At 49.7% G+C, this 21,633-nt stretch overlaps 2 protein-coding genes across 7 annotated transcripts in view; one reads left to right on the forward strand and one right to left on the reverse strand.

The window, feature by feature from the left end:
• Positions 1 to 106: 106 nt before the first annotated feature.
• SLC16A6 (solute carrier family 16 member 6) lies at positions 107 to 18,499 on the reverse strand. Of its 3 annotated transcripts, none has more exons than XM_040989560.1 (6): positions 18,375 to 18,499; positions 11,122 to 11,360; positions 8,786 to 8,929; positions 6,802 to 6,930; positions 3,413 to 4,228; positions 107 to 2,180 (listed from the first exon to the last, which is right to left on the reverse strand). In XM_040989560.1, exons 2-6 carry the CDS (start codon positions 11,351 to 11,353, stop codon positions 1,954 to 1,956), a joined length of 1,548 nt encoding a protein of 515 aa, XP_040845494.1. In that variant the 5' UTR covers positions 11,354 to 11,360; positions 18,375 to 18,499; the 3' UTR covers positions 107 to 1,953. The 3 variants fall into 3 exon arrangements, with proteins under 3 accessions (XP_040845494.1, XP_040845492.1, XP_040845493.1); XM_040989558.1 differs by lacking the exon at positions 18,375 to 18,499 and adding an exon at positions 14,952 to 14,985; XM_040989559.1 differs by lacking the exon at positions 18,375 to 18,499 and adding an exon at positions 11,693 to 11,879.
• A 272-nt stretch (positions 18,500 to 18,771) lies between these two features.
• Positions 18,772 to 21,633, forward strand: part of ARSG (arylsulfatase G) — an 89,356-nt gene continuing 86,494 nt past the window's right edge. For 2 of the 4 annotated variants that reach the window (XM_040989554.1, XM_040989555.1), the window contains exon 1: positions 19,641 to 20,240. The gene's annotated coding sequence lies outside the window, so the exon portion shown is untranslated. Of the gene's footprint in view, positions 18,844 to 19,526; positions 19,607 to 19,640; positions 20,241 to 21,633 lie in introns of those variants that run through there. The other 2 variants (XM_040989556.1, XM_040989557.1) reach the window with 2 other exon arrangements.

Genomic DNA, 21,633 nt, shown 5'->3' on the forward strand with positions numbered 1-21,633 from the left:
AAAAGCTTATAGCTAAAGAAACTCAGTCTTTTTAAATAAAAAAAAAAAAGCCATAACTTTATTGCAAATCTAGAAGTACCAGAATGTCGCTAATATGGAACAAATCACCAATTTTGCTTTTTATTTTCTTCCAAACATGTAAAATCTTGGCTTACTGACCTACGCGAGTTGGCATACATTTTTTTTCCCCCATGCAGTTAACAGATATGGACATAGAGCAGATCCCTCAGAAATCAATTATAAATATGAAATTGTATTGAACATTCATAGTAAAAAAATACGTCATAAAGTGCTGAAGTCATTTGCGTGTCAGCAGAGCAGCCACGCACTCCGAGTTCCTGGCAGGCAGTGGCAGATCCGCTGCCTCCCGCCTGGCCTCGGGGTTAGTGCCCCACAGCCTTGGTCCTCGCCGCCCCGCCCTTCTCAGAGGTTTACAGATTGTCCTATTTCTATGGCTGATAAAAATGCTATACAAACTTTAGCCAGTGGTGATGAACTATGCCACTTTCATTTCAGTGCACAGAAAGATTCAAGCTTGTGTGTACCTGTTAACCAAACTAGGCTTGTTTACAATTTTTTTCCCCCTGAGTTGTCATAAATGAACAGTAAAGATGAAGAAAGATGGAGCAGCAAGCATTGAGCATCACCCGGAGGGTGAGAGTCAGTAGACTAGGCGACCCAAAGCCCACCTCCCACCCTGACCCCGGCCTGCTTTCCAGAAAACTGCTCACACACCACGTAAGTGAAACCCACAGGAACAAACGAGCCACCTTCTACGGAAGACATTAAGTTGCAGTTGGTAACTCATGATGGTAATGAATGCAAATGTCTCTGCTACTCCCATGAAATACAGAAATACTTCAACTCTTCAATGCTTAAAAAAAATCATAAATGTTTCCACAAATTCAATGAAATGTAATGCTGATCAAAGAAGATCCTCAAGTATTCGTAGGAGATGAAACAAATGATTTGTGAAAGCTAAGGCGATTTGCTATCCATTTTCCCCCCTCTTAAACCGTGTACCCTGCCCCTACTCCAACCGAAGAATCATGACCATGAGGCCTTACAGAGTAACTTGACAGGGTAGGAAGGAAGCTTGGAGACATGAAGTGAGTTGCAGAAAGGAGGTAAAAAAAAAAAAGCTTCTGTGTCTCAGATCATGTTTCATTTCTTTTGATTAATCATTCTAGAATAACTTAATAATAAATAGTGGTTTAAATTAAAGACACTATAATCACATATTTTGAATAGTTAAAAGTCATAGGAAACACATTTTCAAATGCCATTTGGTAATATTCTGCATTGAAATACTTCTGGTGATGACTGATCATAAAAAGTGGTGATTTTCCCTTCGAGGAAGTGCAAGTTCTATCTATATATATATATATATTTAATTTTTTATATTAGTCAAATGCTTGATCTTAAACTAGCTTCATTCCCATGCAGTGTGTGGAAACTTCAGAGGCCGCAATTTGTTAATGAAAACCTTAGTATTTCTCAAAGCATTTATAAAATGTATTCCTATTTCTGAATACTGGAAGCTTTGAAAAGATTGGTTGAAGGTTTTATGTTTGAATGGTGAATCTCCATGGCCTGGGTGAGCTGCTGGTTTTCTTAGAGAGTCGCTTATGACGTGTAAATGCTCTTAGAGGACCCTTGTCGCTTCATGTCATGATTTCAACCTTGGAATGTGAGTGTGACCTTTGTGTTGCTATGGACTGCAGCCAGATTCATACAGGGAAGAGTGTTTCGTTGTTTCTGTTTTGGCTTAAAGAAAAGAAAAAGAAGAAGCAGCAGCGAAAAGGAAAACTTTAGGGGAAAAAGATGGTAGTGTGTTCACTCCCACATTCCCTTATGCTGCAGGGGGACAGAGAAGTGCGCTCCTCTGCCCCCCGCCCCGCACTCGTCTCACCCCTAGCCACCTTAACAGCCCCTGCTCCCTAGGTGAGCCTGTCATACTGGCTGCGCTTTCCCAAGATCCATTTCCAGAAAGTCTTCAGGGATGTCTTCCAGAGCTTTCGCCCGGTGGCTCTCTGCTGGCGTTCTCGCAGAATGTTGGCGCTGGCACAGTCCCTTTTTGCACGGTCTCACCAGGGCCAGGCACAGGGCGGCCACAGCCATGCCAGCTGCACAGGAGTAGAAGGCCCTGCTGTAGATCTTACTTTGGTCCACCAAGAGGCCTGCAAGAAAGCAGGGGCACCCGTTAGCAACCTCCTTACAGACACAGGCCCTCTCCTGTGCAACTCACAAATGTCACCATTTCTATGCCTTCCTCCTGTTAGTTCATTTTTCTAAGGAAAATAGGGTGCTGAGGGTAGAGAGCTCTACAGGACTCAGAGAAGAAAGCAGGCAGAGGGCATACAACATCCCTAGTGTCCCGTAACACTAAGCTGCTTGCTTGTTCTGGGGGTGCGCAGGAAGTCCCCTGGTACAGAATCTAAAACCCAGCAGGGTGACCTGCAGTTTTTCTGCAAGACACAGTGGCTGGTTGTCTTCAAAAGGTCTGTGGAAAATGTATCATAAAATAAAAAAACCAAAAAGCCAAAACCTCTGGATTTCAAAAATGTTCTGCCTGCAAATGCACTTCTATTTTCATTCCATTTTCCACCAGCTCCGGGGAGCAGCATTAGTTGCTTTGGAAGGGCAGAGATGTTTTTTGTCACTTGAGTTCATGTAAGGGGCTCTTGTAGCCCACCTAAGGAAACAAACCTGCGCCCTTTTTAGAAGGAATGTTTCTGTGCTCGACTGCTGGGTCCTCAGTGTGCGTGCCCCTGTCTCCCTGTGAAGTGCCTCTCCTTCCGCAGAAGGGACCATGGCTTAGAGAAGTCCCTGAGTTCTGCTGGTCCCAAAGTCCCCTGGGCTATCCAGGGTGCAATCCATGCTTCCTTTCTCAGCAGGATGATGGGCAAAACCTGGGGTGCCTGGGGTGCAGGCATAGGTGCCAAATCCTGGAGGCATCACCAATATAGGGGAAGGGCCTTGGGTTCAATTTTTGGGCCTTCAATTTCCTCCTATATATTTAACTTTTCTCATTTCCTAGAAAAGGAGAGACAGCACACGTTCACTCTCCAATGCCGTTAGGTTCTGGGCACAGGCTGGGCTGTAGCTAGACGCCAGGGAGTACGCTAGCTCTCCCAGATGGACGGCAGGGACCCAACTAGTTGAATTGTGACTTACTGCCTGCCAGGGCAGAGTGGAGTTGGCCCAGGATGCCAGGCACACAGATAGGCCACACCAACATTCTAGGTGGCATCCTCCACTGCTGAGCCCCACACCTGCCCAAGTTGCCTCCTGTTCAAATCAAAAGATTTGGCTCAGATAATCTATATAGCCAGGGAGCTCTCAAATGCAAAGAAACTAACAATGGAAGGCAGCACAGCTCCTTAAGGGTTTTTCTATCAGATACAGTTACCTGCCAGGGGTGGTCCAGCCAGCCCTGCGATGCTCTGGATGAAGACGTACACTCCAGCTGCGGAGGACATCTTCTCGATGCCCACAACGTCGTCCTCTGCAAGCAGTGGGATGTGGGTCCCTCCTATAGTCCCAAACATACACCCAAAGAACACGCTGCAGGCCATGAGTCCCCAGAACTCGGTGGCAAACGTGAAGGCAAACAGAGACACGGTCAGCAGGATGACACAGATGAGCTCAATGTAAATCTTGCGAATGGGCTCTCGGTTGAGGACCAGACCAGCTCCAATCCGGCCGAACACCTCGGCGATCGCCATCGCCGACAGCAGGAAAGCAGCACGGTCCTCATGGACACCCAGACTGATACCCACAGGGATGATGTACAGAGAAGGCGCAAAGAATCCCAGCGTGGCAAAGAGGCCAAACAACGCATAGCAGATAAAGCTCCTCTCTCTCAAAATCGAGAAGTCTATCAGGGGGGCTTTCTCAGCCCTGCGTGGGGAACCCGCCTTCACCAGGACCCTCTGCGTGTCCGCCCTGGGCTCGGGTTCAGAGTTAGCATGACTAGGCACGTTTTTTGGTGAGGTAGTTAGTTCCACTCCTGAGTCGATGGAGTCGATTGAGGTCCGCGTTTTCTCATTTTCAAGCATGTATTGCACTTCCTTCCGGTTCTCGTGGGGAACCTTCCTGGGCGACCCGGGTCCTCTTATAACCAGGGGCCTGAGCAGTGCCCCGCAGACCACGATGTTCAGCTGCAGCAGGCCCACGAAGAAGAGGCTGTACTGCCAGCCGGTGTGCTCCTTCAGGGCTGTGATGGCTTGGAGAAGCAGGGGTGGGGAGAGAACAAAATGGAAGGTCAACAAGTGAGTCAAGAGCAGGTGGAGGCATCAGGATGAAACCGGGATGCTAGGGTAGTCAGGATGTTAACCAGCGGTTCACCTAGACCAGCCATCATCCTAGCTTTTGGCACATTTTGTGAATCAATAAGGACAAAGTGTGTTTGGTACATATTTATGTAGAAGACATAACACTTCAGCCCAAGTTTCCAGATGTTTGGAAGGGGAAATGCCTCGAGGAAAAAAGTTTGAAAAGTTTGGAAAGGCATATGTTTCCCAGTAGGAAGTGCAAGAAATAAAACAGGTTTGAGATGGCCATGGGGTTTGGCCAACAGCAGCCAGTAGGCCACCCTGATCCAACTCCCTGCTTTTGTCCAGAAACCACAATCCAGGGACACCCTGTGTCCTAACAGCAGCAATTGGGTGGATATGCTAGAGGCTTATATAATCTGAAAGGCCTGAAAGATTTGCTCTCTGGCCTTCAAATCAAATGAATGGTCCAAGGCCCGAGCCACATCATTATGGGGCCACTCATTCTGTTCTGAGGCGTAATGGCTCAAGTAAGAAATGAACCTGACAGTTCGTGTGGTCCTCCCTGGAGGTGGTCCTCCAGTTTCCACCTGAAGGGTGTTGTGCGCTGCTGGAGTTCTCCTCCTCCCTGGAGTGAAGGTGCTTGCCAGGCTGCTGGCCACATCCTTGAGCGTGACTCAGGACAGCCCCAAGGTCTAGAGACACAACGGGATGTCGTAGGCCCAGCAAAATTGCTCAGTGTTGACCCAGTCATCTCGGAGAGGCTCAGTGACAATTAATTTCATTTTTTCTCTATTACTGTTCTTTGACAGCAGGCAGTGGAGTGTGGCAGGCGCCCTGACCTGGGAAGCCAAGAACCCCACCCTCCTTGGGGGACCCCATGTGTCTTACTCATGCTCTTGTTCCCCCATTCCCCATTCATCAGGAAATCTTAAAATCACAAAACAGTTTTCAGCTGGAGTGTTTCCAAGCACCCTGTACTTATCTGGCATTAATTGCTCTAATTTTCCTTTCTCCGTTTTGTGTTTCTTGAGTGCCTGCCACATGCCGGGGCAGTGCCTGATGCCAGGGCATGAACTGACAGGCACACTCACCCACAAGCCAGTGATTGCTCTCCCATTGACATTCCAATCAGAAAAACCTGAAATCCACAAACAGGTGGAGAGCAGGACACTCATGACAGGAGGATGCCCGTCCTCCCACCCGGATGCAGCCAGCTGCTGCTTGCTTTGTCCTGCCACGAGCATGCTGCACACACACTCCCCTTCACTCCCCACACACTGCAACACGTCACCCTTAATGCAACCCCCTGACTCATGAGTCAAGAAATGGCAGTGTAAGAGAGTGGATCTGTGTTGCCAAGGTTATCTGTTCACCACTTTAGTTTGTTTGCAGTTTGCATAGTAAATAGTAAGACTGGAAATAAGCCAGGGAGAAACATTTTGCTGATGGGGCAGGTATTGTGGTGCCACAAGTGAAGCCCCTTCGTGGAATGCCCACGACCCCTCTGAAAGGGCCTGGCTTGAGTTCTGGCTATTCCATGCTTCCAACCCAGTTTCCTGCTAACAAGCCTGGAGGCAGTGGACGATGGCCCAGTTTCTTGGGTTGCTGTTCTCTGTGTGGGAGGCAGGCTAGAGCTCCCGGCTGCAGCCTGACCCAGCCCTGGTTGCAGGGGGCATTTAGGGAGTGAAAAAGTGGATGGACAGTCCCCTCTTTCTGTCATGTTACCTTTCAGAGCAACCAAAAGATCTTGAAAAAATTTGTATTTTTACTGAGACTATCCACACCAAGATAATAAAACTGGCTTTATTAGCTTAAGTGAAGCCCCTAATGAATATAGCTCTCTTGACCAAGGAGAAAAATATTAGTATGAGCAATTTCAAATCATTAAATCCTTTGGGAATGCATTCCAGAAGGCCATACTGCTGATGACATGCCACATATTGTCCTTGTCATGTAAGGTTGGACTGTTACTAAAATGGTTTTAACTTCTAACATTGGGCTTAGGAAAGACACATCCTAACACTGCACTAAGGAAGAGAAGGCAAACACACTTTCATTATGTAAATAGCTTTTTAAAAATATTGTAGTTTTTCATCTTGAAAGGCAGAGAGAGAGATCTTTCATACACTGGTTGGTTCATTGCCAAATGCTTGCCAGCAGCCAGGGCTGGGCCAGGGCAAAACCAGGAGCCCAGAACTCCCCTGGCTCTCCCATCACAGTCAAGCAGCTGCATCATTATCGTTCTGCTCCCAGGATGCACCTGCAGGAAGCTGCATCAGAAGCGGGGTTGCTGGAACTGGCGCTCTGCTATGGCAAGTGGCATCCCAAGCAGCGGGTACCCTGCTATGCCATGTGGGCTCCCAGATAGTAGCTTCCCCTGCAGAGCCACCACGCCTGTCCCCTGGGGATAGACACGTGGCATCATTCAGACTGCTGGCAAACGTTAGCACAGCAAGGACACCCGAGGGCAGCCTTCACACCCACTCCCCACTCGCCTATGGACTGTGGGAGAAGAGCCTACCTGGTGCAAAAGCAAACACAGCGAAACACTCTCCCGTGGAGGCGACAGCTGTGACGATGGAACGCCTTTTGTCGAAGTACTGGGACAGAATGGTGACTGCGGGGAGAAAACTGAAGCAGTATCCCAGACCTGAGAGAGAGAGAGAGAGAGAGAGTCACCAAGGGCAGTAAGCACCCTGGCCAGCCGGGGAAGCCACACGCAAAGGGCCTGGACTGCTGCCTTCTGAATCCGAAGTTCTGGGAGCCAAGGAGCTCATTCTGGAAAAATGTGGCAGAGCAAACAAGAATGGGTTTTGCTGGCAGTCTGCGTGAGCTGCTCCAGTTGTTTTGGGGATGCCAGGAGTATCAAAACTCATCTATTTTTAACCTTCCACATATAAAAAAAAATCTGTGTCATGAATATAGCTTTTATGTAAGGGTACCTTTAAAAGTTTTTGGAAAATAAAAGATAAGGTTTCTAGGTCTAGTGCAGTGGCTCAACAGGCCAAATCCTCTGCCTGCTGGTGTCAGCATTCCATATGGATGCCGGTTCATGTCCTGGCTGCTCCAATTCCCAATCTAGCTCCCTGCTGATGGCCTGGGAAAACAGTGAAGGATGGTCCAAGTCCTGGGGACCCTGTGCCCACATGGGAGACCTGGAAGAAGCTTTTGGCTCCCAGCTTCGGACTGGCCCAGCTCTGGCCATTGCAATCATTTGGGGAGTAAACCTGCAGGCGGGAGACCTCTCTCTTCGTCTCTTCCTCTCTGTAACTCTGACTTCCAAATGAAATAAGTAATTTCTTTTTTGAAAAAAGATAATGTTTCTCTGGTACAGAAAGGTTCTGTATAATTACTGTTTTTCAGGAACTTTTTGAAGACATCCAATATACTTGCATTTCAAAAAAAAATTATATTCAAATCAACTTACCCTTTCATTCTATTTTTCCATGAACTTTTCTGAGTCACCCTCACATAAGAATTGTATTTAGAAATATGTAAGTGTTGACATGCAGAGAAATACATGAGATTGTTTTTTCATTGGGAAGGCAGGGAGAAACCGAGCTGCCATCTGTTGGTTCACCCTGAACGCCTGCAAGGCCAGAGACTGCACTGGGGCAGTCGTCAGGAGCCAGGACTCTGCTCAGACCTCCCGCAGGGGTGGCAGGGAGCCAAGGACTTGAACCATGAATGCTATAGCCAGGGTCTGCCTTGGTGGTTGGCAGTTGGAGCCAGAAGCCAGACCTGGCAGTCAAACCCTGACTCAGGAATTGGGTACCCTAAGTGCCAGGCTAAATGCCTGCTTCCATGAAAAATATCTTAAGTGTGCAAATCTGAAGTCACAGGTGTTGTACACACACACCTACAGAAAGCTGTGCATATTATAGAACTCTTGGGACCAGATGTGTTTCAGATTTCAGATCTGTTTGGATTTGGGATATCTGCACGTACAGAGTGGGTACGGGATTCAAGTCTAAACATGAGAGATTCACTTATGCTTTGTACTTTTACACATAGCCCAAATATAAATTTTTTTTTTTTTTGCTTTCTTGTAAGTAATTATGGGCATGAAACAAATGTTTAAGATATAGAATTTTCCACCTGTGGCATTGAGTAGGAGTTCTGCAAGGTTAGGATCTGGGAGCCTTTTATATTTTGAATTTTCAGATTAGGATATTCAGTTTGTTTGTAACAGCGTGATTGTGCAGCTGGTTGGCTGCGACTTATGACGCTGGCATCGCATATTGGAGTGCTGGTTAAAATGCCAGCTGTTCCACTTCAAAACCAGCTCCCTAGCAATGTACCTGAAAGATGTGCGGAGGCTGGCCCACGCGCTCAGGCCCCCTGGCACCCAGCGGGAAAACTGCAGTTGTGACTGGAGCCAGAATTTGAACCCAGGTGTTCTGAAGTGGCATGCAGACACCCCAAGTGTCACCTTACCTGGTGGGCCAGATAGCTCTCTCTCCCACCCCAGCCCCAGAGAACCTTGGAAGAGAAGGCACACTTACCTGAGACAACCCCAATGGCGATGTACATGTGATAGACCTTTTGGGAGAAGGAGGCTATCACCATTCCAGTGCTGACCAGCACCCCGCCCAGCATCACTGCCAGCCGGTGTCCAAAGCGATTGCTCAGGATTGAAGCGAGGGGAGCTGCAAGGAGGAACACACATGCTGGGTCACTCGTGAGGGCCTCAGGGGCTGCTTCTGTCAGGACCCTTCCTCCTGGTCTTGGGCATGCAAGACTTACTATGTCTTGTGCAATGGCTACTGTGATCAATTAGTTTGGTATGCATTCCAATCAGACAAGATTGTCCCGATTTGGGGAGGCTATCGTTAGGACACAGCAGATGAAGCCACCACTTGCAATAGCAGCATTCTGTGTTGGAGCATCAGTGCAGATCCCAGTTACTCTCCTTCCCATCCAGCTCCCTGCTAACACACCTAGGAAAGCAGCAGAAATGGCCTAAGTGCTTGAGCCCCTGCCACCACGTGGGAACCCTGGCTCTTGGCTTCAACCTGGTCTACCCCTCGCCTTTATGGCTATCTGGGGATAAGCCAGAGGCTGGAAGATCTCTGTCGCTCAGCCTTTCAAACGAATAATTTTTTTTTTTAACTAAAGGACATGCCAGAGTAATAGTATAACACTCTGATATTTTTAGATGAGAGGTTTTGACTCACAAGGAGTCACTATACAACTGGAGATGCATTTATGCAGTTTGTGATCCTGTAAGAAAAACTGGCTTTTCCGTGAGGCCATGAATCACTTTTTTTTCCCCTCTACTCACTACTTTGGGTTCTTTTTTAAATGTTTATTTTATTTATGTGAGAGACAAGGGTTCCCACCCGCTGAGTGACTCCTCATATGGCTCACCAGGGCTGGGGCTGAGCGGACAGAAGCCAGGAGCCGAGAACTCAGTCCGGATCTCCCACATGGCTGGCAGGATCCCAGTGCCAAGACCCATCCGTCACCGCGGCTTCACGGGCCAGATTAGCAGGATGCTGGAATCTGGAGGTGGAGCCGGGTGCCAGATCCGGGTATTGCAACGTAGGCCGTGGGTGTCATGGCTAGCGTCTTGATTGCTAGGCCAAATGCCCCTCCCTGGATTCTTTTTAAAAAGCTCCATTTGGGAATCAAATGCTAGTTAGTTTCACGTGACTTTCCTGAAAGTGATACAGGATGAGAGCACGGTACATCTGGGTCATACACAGCTGAAGTTAGTCATGGGCTACATAGTTCACAGTGGCAGTGAAACGCAATCTGCTCAGTGTCTTTCAGCACTCTATAGGACGTTTAAAGCTGGTGAATTCATTTCTGACTTATGTATCACTTCGTATTGGTTCACTTGAGTCAGTGAACCACTGAGAATGGGGCTCGGAAGAGCAACACAGAACATGCTGGATAGAAAGGTAAGAAGAACAAGGATTCTGCATTGTTGGATTAATGCATATGTATCTACCATGTGAGTTACTAGAATGCAAGCTAACATTAAGTTTAGTTCACCAGGAAGGCACCATCACTTCAAGCCAGTGTGTTAGTTCAAACATAGCAACTAGAATAACAGCATGTAGAAGAATTGTCTTCTGTTGAACTCCTAATTATCTTGATTGTAAAAGAGCTGAGGCATAAGCTTTGGGATTTTCTCGATGTTTGGATTGCTGTGTGTAATGTTTTGGTACTAATTCACTTGAATGGTCTTTCTGAGATAAGTGCACGGACCAAGCTAAGACCAGTGGGTCAAAACAATACTAAGATATCATACAATGATGACTCAGTGGGGGGGGGGTCCTCTAGGAAAACAGGTGTTTAGAATTTGGGATGTCTCCTCGGGACAACAGGAGGGTGCTTCAAAAAGTTTGTGGGAAAAGGAAATTCAAAGACAAATGTGTTTTGTGGCAACAAGTTTTTGAAATCTACAAATAGTGTTTTCATAGGGGCGCTTGCCATGAGCTTCCCGAAGATGCCTCACATGAGAAATCATTTTATTCTTTTCTGTTCACCTGTCCACACTTGCATGTCTGTGGCCTGTTTGCTAAGCGTATCTTATGAGACCTGGGCATGGCACGCCAAGTCCTCACGGGACTGGGTTTCCACTATCCTCCAATAGAGGTCCCATGTGTGTTCACACAGTAGATGATGAACACATCTGTTTAGCTGAGGGCAGTCAGAGCTGGCAAGGAAGGCTGTTTTCCATAGTGCCTCTTGCTTCTTGCCAGTTCCCCAACCCCCTTCTGTGAAGCTACAAAGGGTCAACAGAGCATCGGGGGGCGGGGGGGGGGTCACTGCAAACACACTGGCAAGTTAAAAGGGGCTACATCATGATTGCGTTGCAAGATGTACTAACCTGTAAACGTTAAGACAAACACACATATAGATATTATCCATGAGATCCTGCTGTTGGATTCGTCAAAACTCTCCATTAAGTCCTTAAAGAAGACGCCGAAGGACTTGATGATGCCGTAGGTAAAGACTTCGATGAAGAAAAAAGCAACAGCGACCACCCAGCCCCAGCCTCCATCAGGCACTTGAGTATACACATTGGTTCCGGAATAGAGCATTGATTTCTTCTGGGTCATTCTTAATCTGAAACAGAAGGTTAAAACAAAAAAAATTAGGATGACAATAGCATGGGGGTTGAATATACTAATACTCTCTGGGAAACACAACAGATAAGAGCTACTTAACCACCATGTCTTTAGTTGTTGAATACGTAAGTCATGCACTCTCAGTATAAAGTCTGTGGATGACTTTCTCTAGTCTACTATCTGTCTTTGTATTATATTTGGGACCCCAGAACAATTTGGAGGTAAGACTTCCTTGTGACATTTAAGTGAGAAAAAGAAACAAGGAATCAGGGTAGAATATTAGGGTTACTTGGAAGGACATGGCATGATCACCAGCTCAGTGATGCTGACCTTGAAGGAGGCAAACCGGGAGGCGAAGTGTTCGTTGACAATAAGGAATGTCGAGCAAAAACTAAGTTTCAGGTGGTTCTTTAGCCTAATGTTTAAGACACCTGCTGCCCAAGTTCAAGTCTCAGCTCTGGCTTCTGAGTCCAGCTTCTTGCTAACGCAGATCCTGGCAGGCAGTGGTGATGGTTCAGTCCTTGGGTTTCTGTCTCATACATGCCTGAGTTTTTGGCTCCCAGCTTTGGCCTAGGCCATTGGGGATATTTGTGGAGTGCATCAGTGGATGAGAGCGCTGTCTGTCCGTATCTGGTTCTCAAATTAATCAAGAAAATTTTAAAACAAAGTGTGATTTCCTCAAAGTTGATCGCCACTTGGTTTATTATCAATTGAGCACCTCAGCTCATGATTGGTATTCTAAAATCCAGTGACGGGCCTGGGTATTGGTAGCCTTAATCCCCCTCCCTGAAACCTGTCTATTACCCAAACCACCTACACCCTAACACCTCCAAGAAAGAGGGACTCACTGTGTACTTAACACTGGAATGACCCCAGCTGGACTCAGCCCTCTAGGCTGGGCTCCCACACGGGAATACTGCCCCCTGCGAAGGCCTCTGCAATTGCAAATACCCGGAAACGCTGACAGGTATTTTTAGTCCAGGTAAATATATTAATATGTATAATACTAGAGTTCGTGGTTGTTAAGTTCTTCATGGCTCCCAACTTGGTGAATTCTTTACAATTGCACTGTTACAGACTGGTGAACTCTCAGAGCCCTGAGTGTCTTTTTTAGCCATACATTGTTGTATTTAAGTTAGCAAGGCAGAGGTTTTATTGATTATGCAAAGCAATGGAAACATACATTTTCTTCTCCCAAGAGATTTGTCAGATTCTAGTCTGGAGTCTCATGTCCTGAATTCCCCAAGTGCAAGTCTGAACTGAGCATGTGTCATTCTATGCACTGTTAGTGCCATCCCCCGCCCCCCCAGGCCTCAAGTGTGGGAAAGTGTAAGGTGTCACTGTCGACTCGTCGCTTCAGTGAATGGGCTTGACCACGGGCTGCTCCAAGAAGCTGATGCTGCCCGTGGCCAAGGCCACTGCATAGCTGTGTGGACGTGCCTGCCCGGCAGCATGTAGGAAGGTCAGGCTCTGAGATAGTGCCAGGTGCAGGCTGGCTAGCTGCAGCAGGGTCTGTCACTAGCATGGTGCAACACGGAGCTGACGTAAAGCAGGAACCAGGAGCCCCCGCCCCCTGGCAAAGGAGATTTCTCACAACATGCTTCCTTCATTGGCTTTTCCAGCATCACTGTCAAGATGAGGCAGCTGGGGCAGAGGAGTGAAAACAGCAACAGACTTTAAAATCTGAAGGGTCAGAAACAAGCTTGCTGGGTGGAGTGGGGGTGCACGTGGCCAACGTGGCCAACGTGGCCTTGGGTGCACCCCGCGGACAGGCCATCCACGCAGGCTTTCCCCGGCGAAGCCCAGGACGCCCTTAATTGCCAGTTAGCTGGCTCTGTCTGTCTGGTCTGCTTAGGCTTTGTGAAGCCCTGTGGGGTCATGCCATTCACCAGTCTCCTCTTCCTGGATGAGAAATAGCCCTGCGGAGCCTCCTCCTCAGCAGGCATCATGCTCCTTGTTTCTTCTGGGCCTAAGACTCAACTCTTGCCGCCCTGGGTGTCCACCTGCACCGGGGCCACGCCTTTCCTCTTGTAACCTGCAGCCATCTTGGTCTAAGGGGCTTTTCTCCTTCCTGTGGCAGGTCTCCTTTAACCATGGGCTGTTCTTTACCTTTTTGCATTTATCCTACTTTCTCAATTATACACTCTCCTATTTATTCAGTGATTTTTTTTTTTTAACAAGGCACCTACAAGGTGCCTGACCCTTTATTTTCACTGCACGAATATTCCAGTGAAAAGACTGTGAGATGGTCTCAGCCTCCACAGGTGAAAACAGGGTATTGATTAACACCTGATAATAAAGACCCTTGGCGCTGGTGTGATGGCATAGCAAGCTAACCTTCTGACCACAGAGCTGGCACACCACATGGATGCCAGCTCTAGTCCTGGCTGCCCCACTTCCAATCCAGTTCCCTGTTAATGGCTTCAGAAAGCAGCAGAGAGGGTGGCCAAAAGCCCTGAGTATCTGCACCCACATGGGAGATCTGGAAGAAGCTCCAGACTCCCAGCTTGGGACTGGCCCAGTTCTGGCTATTTCCCCTATTTGGGGAGTGAACCAGAGGATGGAAGATCTCTCAGTCTCGTCCTCTCTGACTTTCAAGTTAAACAAATCTTGAGAAGCTTCAGGTGGAAGTGCATCCTGATGAGGACTTCCTGCCAGAGATGTCAGCGCATTTTCTGACAAGGAGTCAGGACTAAGTGGCTTCCAGGCCCAGAATCTTGTTTGCACAGTGCTTCTTACTCAGGAGGCTGCCCAGGGGCTCAGGAATGACGGGAATAAAAATGTATTGGGATTAAGTTTGAAAAGTACCCTCCATCCCGAGAAGTCAAAGCTCTCCCTAGTGACAAAATTGCTGCAGGTGCACGCACCATCACTATCCTGGGAGCGTGCTCTGTGTCAGGACAGATGGCAGTTCTGGGATACGGGATGGTGGTGCCACCCTTCTCCCCTGCTGTGGGACCAGTGGCTTGCACCTGCCACGGTTTGCGTGTTTCTACCACTACCTCAGCCCCTGCCGTGACATCACAGTTCCAGAATGCTGCAGAACTTGGGACTCAGCTTGTGTAAGTCCACTTCGTGAGATGTCACTCATTTGGCAAAAGAAGAGAACAGAGCTGGGAGCTCAGGGAAGGGCTGCCAGAGCCAGCCTCCTACCGAGCAAGCCTTCCGGGCAGCCTGTCAGAGGCCCGGGACGAAGGTGCTGGACTCAGAGACTGCATCAAAGCTTTCACTATGGTAAAGCGGCCTGGAACCCTTTGGGGGCTTCCCCGTGGAACCTGAGAAGGCCACATGCTCTCTTTGGGCCTGAGTTGAGGGAGGTAGGACTCCTGAAGGCTGCATACTTTGGAATTTGGTGCCGAACTATGCAAAGTTTATTTTGCTGCAAAATGCCTGAAATCCATGCATCTGAGGGAATCTTGGAAAAGTTCATAAAAAAATGTATCAGATGGCATACAGCAGTTGCCGCCTGGGACACCCACATCCCACACTGGAGCGTTTAGGTCTGAGACCCAACTCTGCTCTAGCATTCTGCTGAGGGGCCCCCTGGGAGGCAGCAGGAGACAGCTTAGGTCGGGCCCCTGCTACTCACGTGGGAGCCCCGGGCTGAGTTCCCAGCTCGTGCTTTCGGCTCGGCCCAGTCCTGGATGTTGCGGACATTTGGAAAGTGAATCAGCAGATGGGAGATCTCTGTCTCTCTCCCTTTCAAATAAAATACATGAATCAATGAAATGATACACAGATATTGAAAGTTTTTCTATCAAAGTAAAACATCCTTTAATTCAGTTTCCCCATTGGAGGCGTCCTTTTATGAATCAACAGATTCCTAGGGCCAAACCTTGTGACCTAAAGAGAAAGCCAGGAGAGGGCAAATGGCAGACGGTTCTCGCACATCTGGGGTGAGAGTTGGCCACTGGTTGGGTGTCCACCACAGATGGTAAGGCTGGTAGATCTCGTGACCACCTTGCTACGTTCACGCCCTGAGCCCTTCCCGGCGTGCTCGGTTCCTTTTCTCCCCCTCCAGACTCTGCTTTCTGTATGTGCTTCTCTGTGGCGGCAGATTCCAGGGTAGCCCCACGTGCATCCTTGGGTTTCTGGAGGACAGAAGTGTTGCAGCTTCTTCTAGTTAGGATCATGCTGCGAAAGTGACACCTGGAATCTACTCCTACTCTGAAAAGTCTGATGCCTTTAGCATCCTATAGCCTGTTACACGAAGACTACTGCAGAGACTAAATAGAAAAGCCCCTTTCCTGGGAGGTCCTGCCTTTGGCATCTAAGATGGCACGTGGCAGGCTCCTCCAGAGCTATCTGCAGCTCTTCCAGTACCTGGCACAGCACGGGGCACCTAGTAGACGCCGACTACAAGCTTACATTGTGACTCCGAGCATTCAGCTGCCGTCTGCTAGATGCTGTCTGCTCTCCTCATTTATTTAGCAATTGCTGGTTCTGCAAACACAGCCACTGAGGCCAGGGTTCAGGAATCTGGTGACCTAGAAGTTTCTACAATTTTCAGAATATGGAAATTACCATTGCACTCTGGTTTTACGGACTTGGGCGTTCACTGGGTGGGAAGGGATAGTCACGGGCTATGAGATCTTACTGGCTGATACGGAACAGCAGTCCCGACCCACCCTGAGCCAAGGCCCCACGCCTGTGGAGAATCCCCTGGCCTCCGGAGGGTCTCCAGCTGGTACGCAAGGAAGCTGGCAGAGACTCACAGGCCCTCAGATCACTCCCTGCCCTCAAGTATTAGCAATTCTGCTGGGCAGCACTGTGGCATGGTGAGTTGAGCCACTGCTTGAGTCCCAGCTGCACCACTTTTGATCCAGCTCTCTGCTAAGCAGTACAAGATGGCCCAAATAATTGGGATCAAGCAGGAGAACTGGGGGAACCTCCAGGCAGGGGATGAATCTTGTAAAAGCAGCAGTAATTCAGAATAGTAGCAGGTCCTTTAAAAAGCAAGGCCCAGAGACTTGTCTTACCAAAGTCCTCATGCCATATTTGTTGAGTTTCTGTTCACCATTAACTGGCTGTAGCAGCTTAGAGAAATCACTTCCACTTAGAGCAGTCCCTTCTTGCCTCGATTTCATCATCTCTAAAGGCAGGGGTCTTTCAGATCGTTCCAACCGCACATGCACTTCCACACATCCGAACCAGGCACTTCCCTGTCCCTGAGGGCTTTCCGAAGGTGGCATAATGACCAAGGACACAGGGCAGACGGCACTATTTCCTAGAGCATTGGGTAATCTTACAGATTCCCTCAGAGCAATGATCCCTCTGCTCAGATCTGGAAATCTGCTACCACCTAGGAATTTTAAGGTGTCCAGCGAAGATGACCCGAGGGCATGGAAAATGAGCAAGACCTGATTACAGGCCTGTGCTAATCTGGGGTCAGTTCAGAGCAAAGTTCAAACTACAGGCTGTGGCATGGACGAGGCTCAGCTCCTGGCCCAGGCAGAGCCTAAGCAAGTGCTTTTCAAGATTCCCCATTCTTCTTAAAGGCGGAACCTTGAGAACCGTTTCTGACAAGTTCTTTCTGGCCCCAGTTGTCAAAACCAGTTTGTATCTATCCACTAAAGTTCATTCGTATTCCATTTTTTTTTTTTTTAAATCCCAAATCGAACCTGGAAAGCTGCCAATTCGCCATTTTTTTACAAGACCATGATGTGGAAACCCAAGCCCCTAATTTAAGTGTCTTCCTCAGGAGTTCCACTGAGGAAAGTCCTGTTTTGGAAACCACAGAAGGAAAACTCAGGGCTGGTGGCACTCGTTAAGATAGAAGGTGCTTTTCCACTTGGCTGCATTCTTTATTTACATCCTGCAAGTTTCTATCTTGGGCACCCTTCCCTGAATTAGGGGGAGAGGTGTTCTACTATATCCCTAGGCAGGGTGTATTGTTGACCCCCTGCTCGCCCCCCACGCCAGGACACAGAGACAGGCATCCCCTAACAGATTCAGCAAATATTCCGAACAATTTTTTTTTTCCTTCCCAACAAGACGCTCATCTTAATATGATTTGCAAAAACCAATCCTTCCAAGACAACTGAGAAATCGCAACGCCAGGGTAGAAGGCTTTCCTGGGAGAAGCAGCTGGCACGGAGGGTCCAACTGTGCAGAAAAAACCCACTTCCAGGTTGACAAGTTCTAACTGCTCCTTTCCAGTTGGCAAGATGGGCGTCCCTGGAATTAGGGACACAACATAACAAGTAACCTAACTTCCATCACCTGTCAGCCGGGTGGCGGACAGGAAAGCAACCATCCAGAAGGAAACAACCTATTTCCCCTGCAAAACCATCTATCCGCGCTGCCAGAACAGCCCCGCGGTCCGGGCGCTTTCCTGCGGCTGGCAGCTCAGCCAACCTTGGAAGTTGCGCGGGACCAGCCGTCAGCGGCTGACACTTCTGCTGGTCAAAGTGTGGGTCCCGCGCTCTTCCCCGCTTTCTCCGCTACAACGGCCAGCGCGGGTGACAGGCCCAGGAGGTGCTGGATGGCACGGGTGGGGAGAGGGACCCCACTTTCCCGCGGCGCTGCCTCAGTGGTCCTGCGCGCGCGCGCGCGCACATATACGATCCTGGGGAAGGAAGGTACCCCTGACATGTCGTGACGCGCAGGCAACTTCAAGCGGAAAAACCACCCAGGGGCTGAGCCCGCCGCCCCGGACTCGTCCGACGACCCGGGGTCCCCTCACCCACGGCGAGGGGGGCACCCAAAGCCCTGGCTTTCCAAAAATCTCTTCCGGATCCCAGCTGTCCCAGGGTCACGGACACCCAACTCGCGGCTGCTCAAGCCGGCGAGAGCGCTTCCTCCTGGTGGCCCCTGACTATTCCCAAATGTCACAGAATATTTCCCCGGATAACCTCTCCAAATGTTTAGATGTTCACTCTCCTCCTTCTGCTTCCTTGCCCCTCGAATGGCCCCAACACATATCAGGAAAAAAAAAAAAAAACAACCCACCCAAACCCCCCACCTCCCACCATCAAACTTTTAAACATGTAAAATAATAAAACCAACTCACCAAGTTAGAAGGGAAGAGAATAAAACCCCAAAGGCTCCCAATAAGGCGGAGGCTTGGCCTCCCCCTCCTTATAAGCCGCTCGGCAACATGAGAAAAGGTTTAACCCTTTAGGGCGCGGCCCGAGTCTGTCACAAGTTGGCTGCGCCGGCTGAGCCCGAGCGCCCTGGCCCCCCACCCACTCCCAGGCCCGGGCCACCCTAACCACACCCTCCCCCCGCCCCCCACCCCGGCCGCCTGCGCCCGGTCGGTGCGTGCTGCTGCCCGCGCCCCGGCCCCGCGTCGCTGCCTATCTCTTATCCTATACCGGCTGCAGCCGGTCTCCGCCGGCCTCGGGGGCGCGCCGCCGCCGACCATGTGCTGCGAGCGCCGAGCGCCGCCAAGGAGGGGGCCGTCCTGGCGCGCGCGCGCCGGCCCACGTGGACCGGGCGCGCGCCCGCCTGCCCGCCGCTCGGGCCGGGGGTCACGGAAGGTAACCGCGTCGCTGTCCCGGGCCGGTCGTCTCCGCCGACGCCGCTGGGGTCTCTGGCGCAGCTCCCCCCACCACCACCCCAGCTCTCCGGCCGGGCGCGCCTGGCACCGAGCGGCCCGCGGCGCTTCGCCGCCACGCCAGAGCGAGCGGAGCGGGCAGGGTGTTCCGGAGGCGCCTGCAGCCTCTCTTCGGGCACCCCCACCCCACCCCCACAGCCGTCGCGCGCACGGGGGTTCGGGGCAGCCTCCCTTCCCGCAGCCCCGCCCGTGAGGGTTTGGGGGGTTTGGCGGGGAAGGGAGACGCGCGCGCGCCGGGGCTGGTCCCGCGCGGTGCTCGCGGCAGTGCCGGCTCCGCGCCCGCCCCGGGCAGAACAGGTTCCTTCCAGTTTGGGTGTGAGCTGCGCGCGCGGCGCTTGAGTTCTTCCTCCAGCGCCCACTTCCCCCAATTTCGTCAACTCGCGCGTTCCCCACAGTACCCCTTCCGGGGGTGGAGAGGGAGTACCGCAATGGGCCCCAGGGCCGCGAGCGGCCGGGTTGCTGCGGGTGCTTTGCTCACCCCCCCTTCTACCCCCCACGCTGCTTTACTGCAGCGACAGCAGCCGGAGCATCCGCGTTGCGCGAAAGGGATGTGAGCCGCCAGGCTGAGTCAGCATCGCTGGCCGGGGCGCGTGCGCACCCTGCCTGCCGGGCGGGAGGCGACGCCCGCACAGGTGCACCGGTGCCTGGACGCGGACCACCCCCGTCGCCCTAAGGGACAAGGACGGGTAGGGTTCTGTGCCCCTGATCCCGACCGTTCCCAGCTCCAAGGTCACACTGCACATTAAGCGGTGATGCCCGGGAAACCTGAGCTTTTCCCTTGGACAAAGCGTGCGTCCTCGGCTCGCAGGCATTTCAGAGCCGCCTGGGGCGTAAGCTGGGTGTCTTGGTCACCACCGTGTAGTTCCAGGGCAGTTTGGTGTCCACATTCCCCTGCGAACTCTGGCTCCGGCCTGCCCTCTCAGCTTCGGGTTCCAGGAGATGTGATTCTGATGCAAGAACTCTAGTTGGGAGGGTCGACCACTGGTGGCCGGAAGCGGCAAGCTGAACTTGAGTAACAGAATTCTTGTTTGCTCGGAGACTGCTCTCAAACAAGCCGTGGTGTGGGTTCAGTGAGGAGCAGGTACTGTGGCACAGAGCACCCTGTACCGCGTGGGACTGGATGGCCAGGGCACTGACGAGTAGCTTTGTAGCCTTGTAGGAGTCATTTCAAGTTCTCGGAGCGTTCGTTTCCAGAAGTGTCAAATGGGGATGGTGGGAAAGGCTCAGAGTGGAAGCGTTTCTCCCAGGTGTGTCTCAGGACCCGGCAGGTGGCAAACCCTCGGTACTGGCCAGCTCTTCTGTCTGTGATGAATTATCAAGGTCGGTTACCCCAGTTTTGAGGTGCTCGTTAACAACACCGTGTGTGATGATGTTGAGAGTCGGTTTTAATCACTGCAGTGAGAACGTAGGTGGTAAAACTGAGCTGGCTCTGCAGCCTTTGGTTGAGGCTCTTACACTTTGGAATTAAGGACTTGTCACTGCTCTGGGGCAAAGTGTGTAATGTTCAATGCCTCTACCCCGTCGCCTGCCTTAGGAACCAAGGGCGTGGCCCTTCATTTGTAAGTGACTCTGAATAGTCATTTATTTTTTTTTCTTAATTTTACTTTTCTATATCATTATCGTTTTATGATACAGTTCCACAGATCATGGGATTTCTCTTATCCCCTCACCAATTCCCTCCCCACTCACTGAGTTTCCCCATATCATTGCTACATCATAGTTCTTCATAAGCAGTCATATGTCCGTCATTGCGGGCATGGACAATGGCAGAGAGTCCAGCATCCTGTTGTCAAGATATAGTTAACAGTTTCATTGGGAGTCCATCTTTGGAAGTAGAGATGCATACTGCATTGTATCCTCACATCTGGATATGATAGTCTCCATTTCACAGCTACTGTACATCCCCTTAAATGAAAAGTCATAATACAGAATCAACAACAGAAGAAAAAAATTAACAACGCTGTGTAGTTAAATAACATGCTGCTGAATGACTAATGTGTCGGTGAAGAAATGAAAAAATCAGTAACCTTCTTGAAGAAAATTATGCTACTGAATGGTCTATGAGTTAACTGAAGAATTTAATGAGAAATAAAGTGTTTTGAAGAGAAGAAACTAAAAAAACATATCAAAATCCATCCAATGTAGTTCCCACTGATCTTTGTTGATGAGATATGTCTCCTGTAGGCAACAAAGAGATGGGTTTTGTTTTTTAATCCAGTCTACCACTCTATGATGTTTAATGAGTTTAATCCATTTATATTCAGGGTTGATATGAATGGGTGGTACTTTGGTCCTGTCATTTTAACTGTGGGTTTTTCATTGATTTAGTCTTCCGTTGTTATTTTACTGGGATGTTCTTCACATATGCCTTTAGTTTTGGTGGGTGCTGTTCCTTTTGTCTGTAAAGAGAACATCTTGAAGTATCCTTTGTAGGGCAGGTTTGGAAGATGCATATTCTTTGAACTTTTCTTTACTGTGGAAGAATTTTATTTCATTTTCAAAGACAGAGAAAAACTTTGCTGGGTACTTTATCCTGAGTCAACAATTGCTTTTAGTCTCTGAAATACGTCACTCCATTCTCTTCTTGCCTGTAGAGTTTCCTGTGAGAGATCTCCTGTGAGTTTAATTGGCTTTCCTTTATATGTCAGTTGATTTTTTTTTTTTTCATTTAAGGATCTTTTCCTTATGTTCGATTGAAGAGAACTTGATTATG

Source organism: Ochotona curzoniae, unplaced genomic scaffold (assembly GCF_017591425.1).
Source record: "Ochotona curzoniae isolate NIBS_2020 unplaced genomic scaffold, NIBS_Ocur_1.0 contig_523, whole genome shotgun sequence".
Taxonomy (NCBI): domain Eukaryota; kingdom Metazoa; phylum Chordata; class Mammalia; order Lagomorpha; family Ochotonidae; genus Ochotona; species Ochotona curzoniae.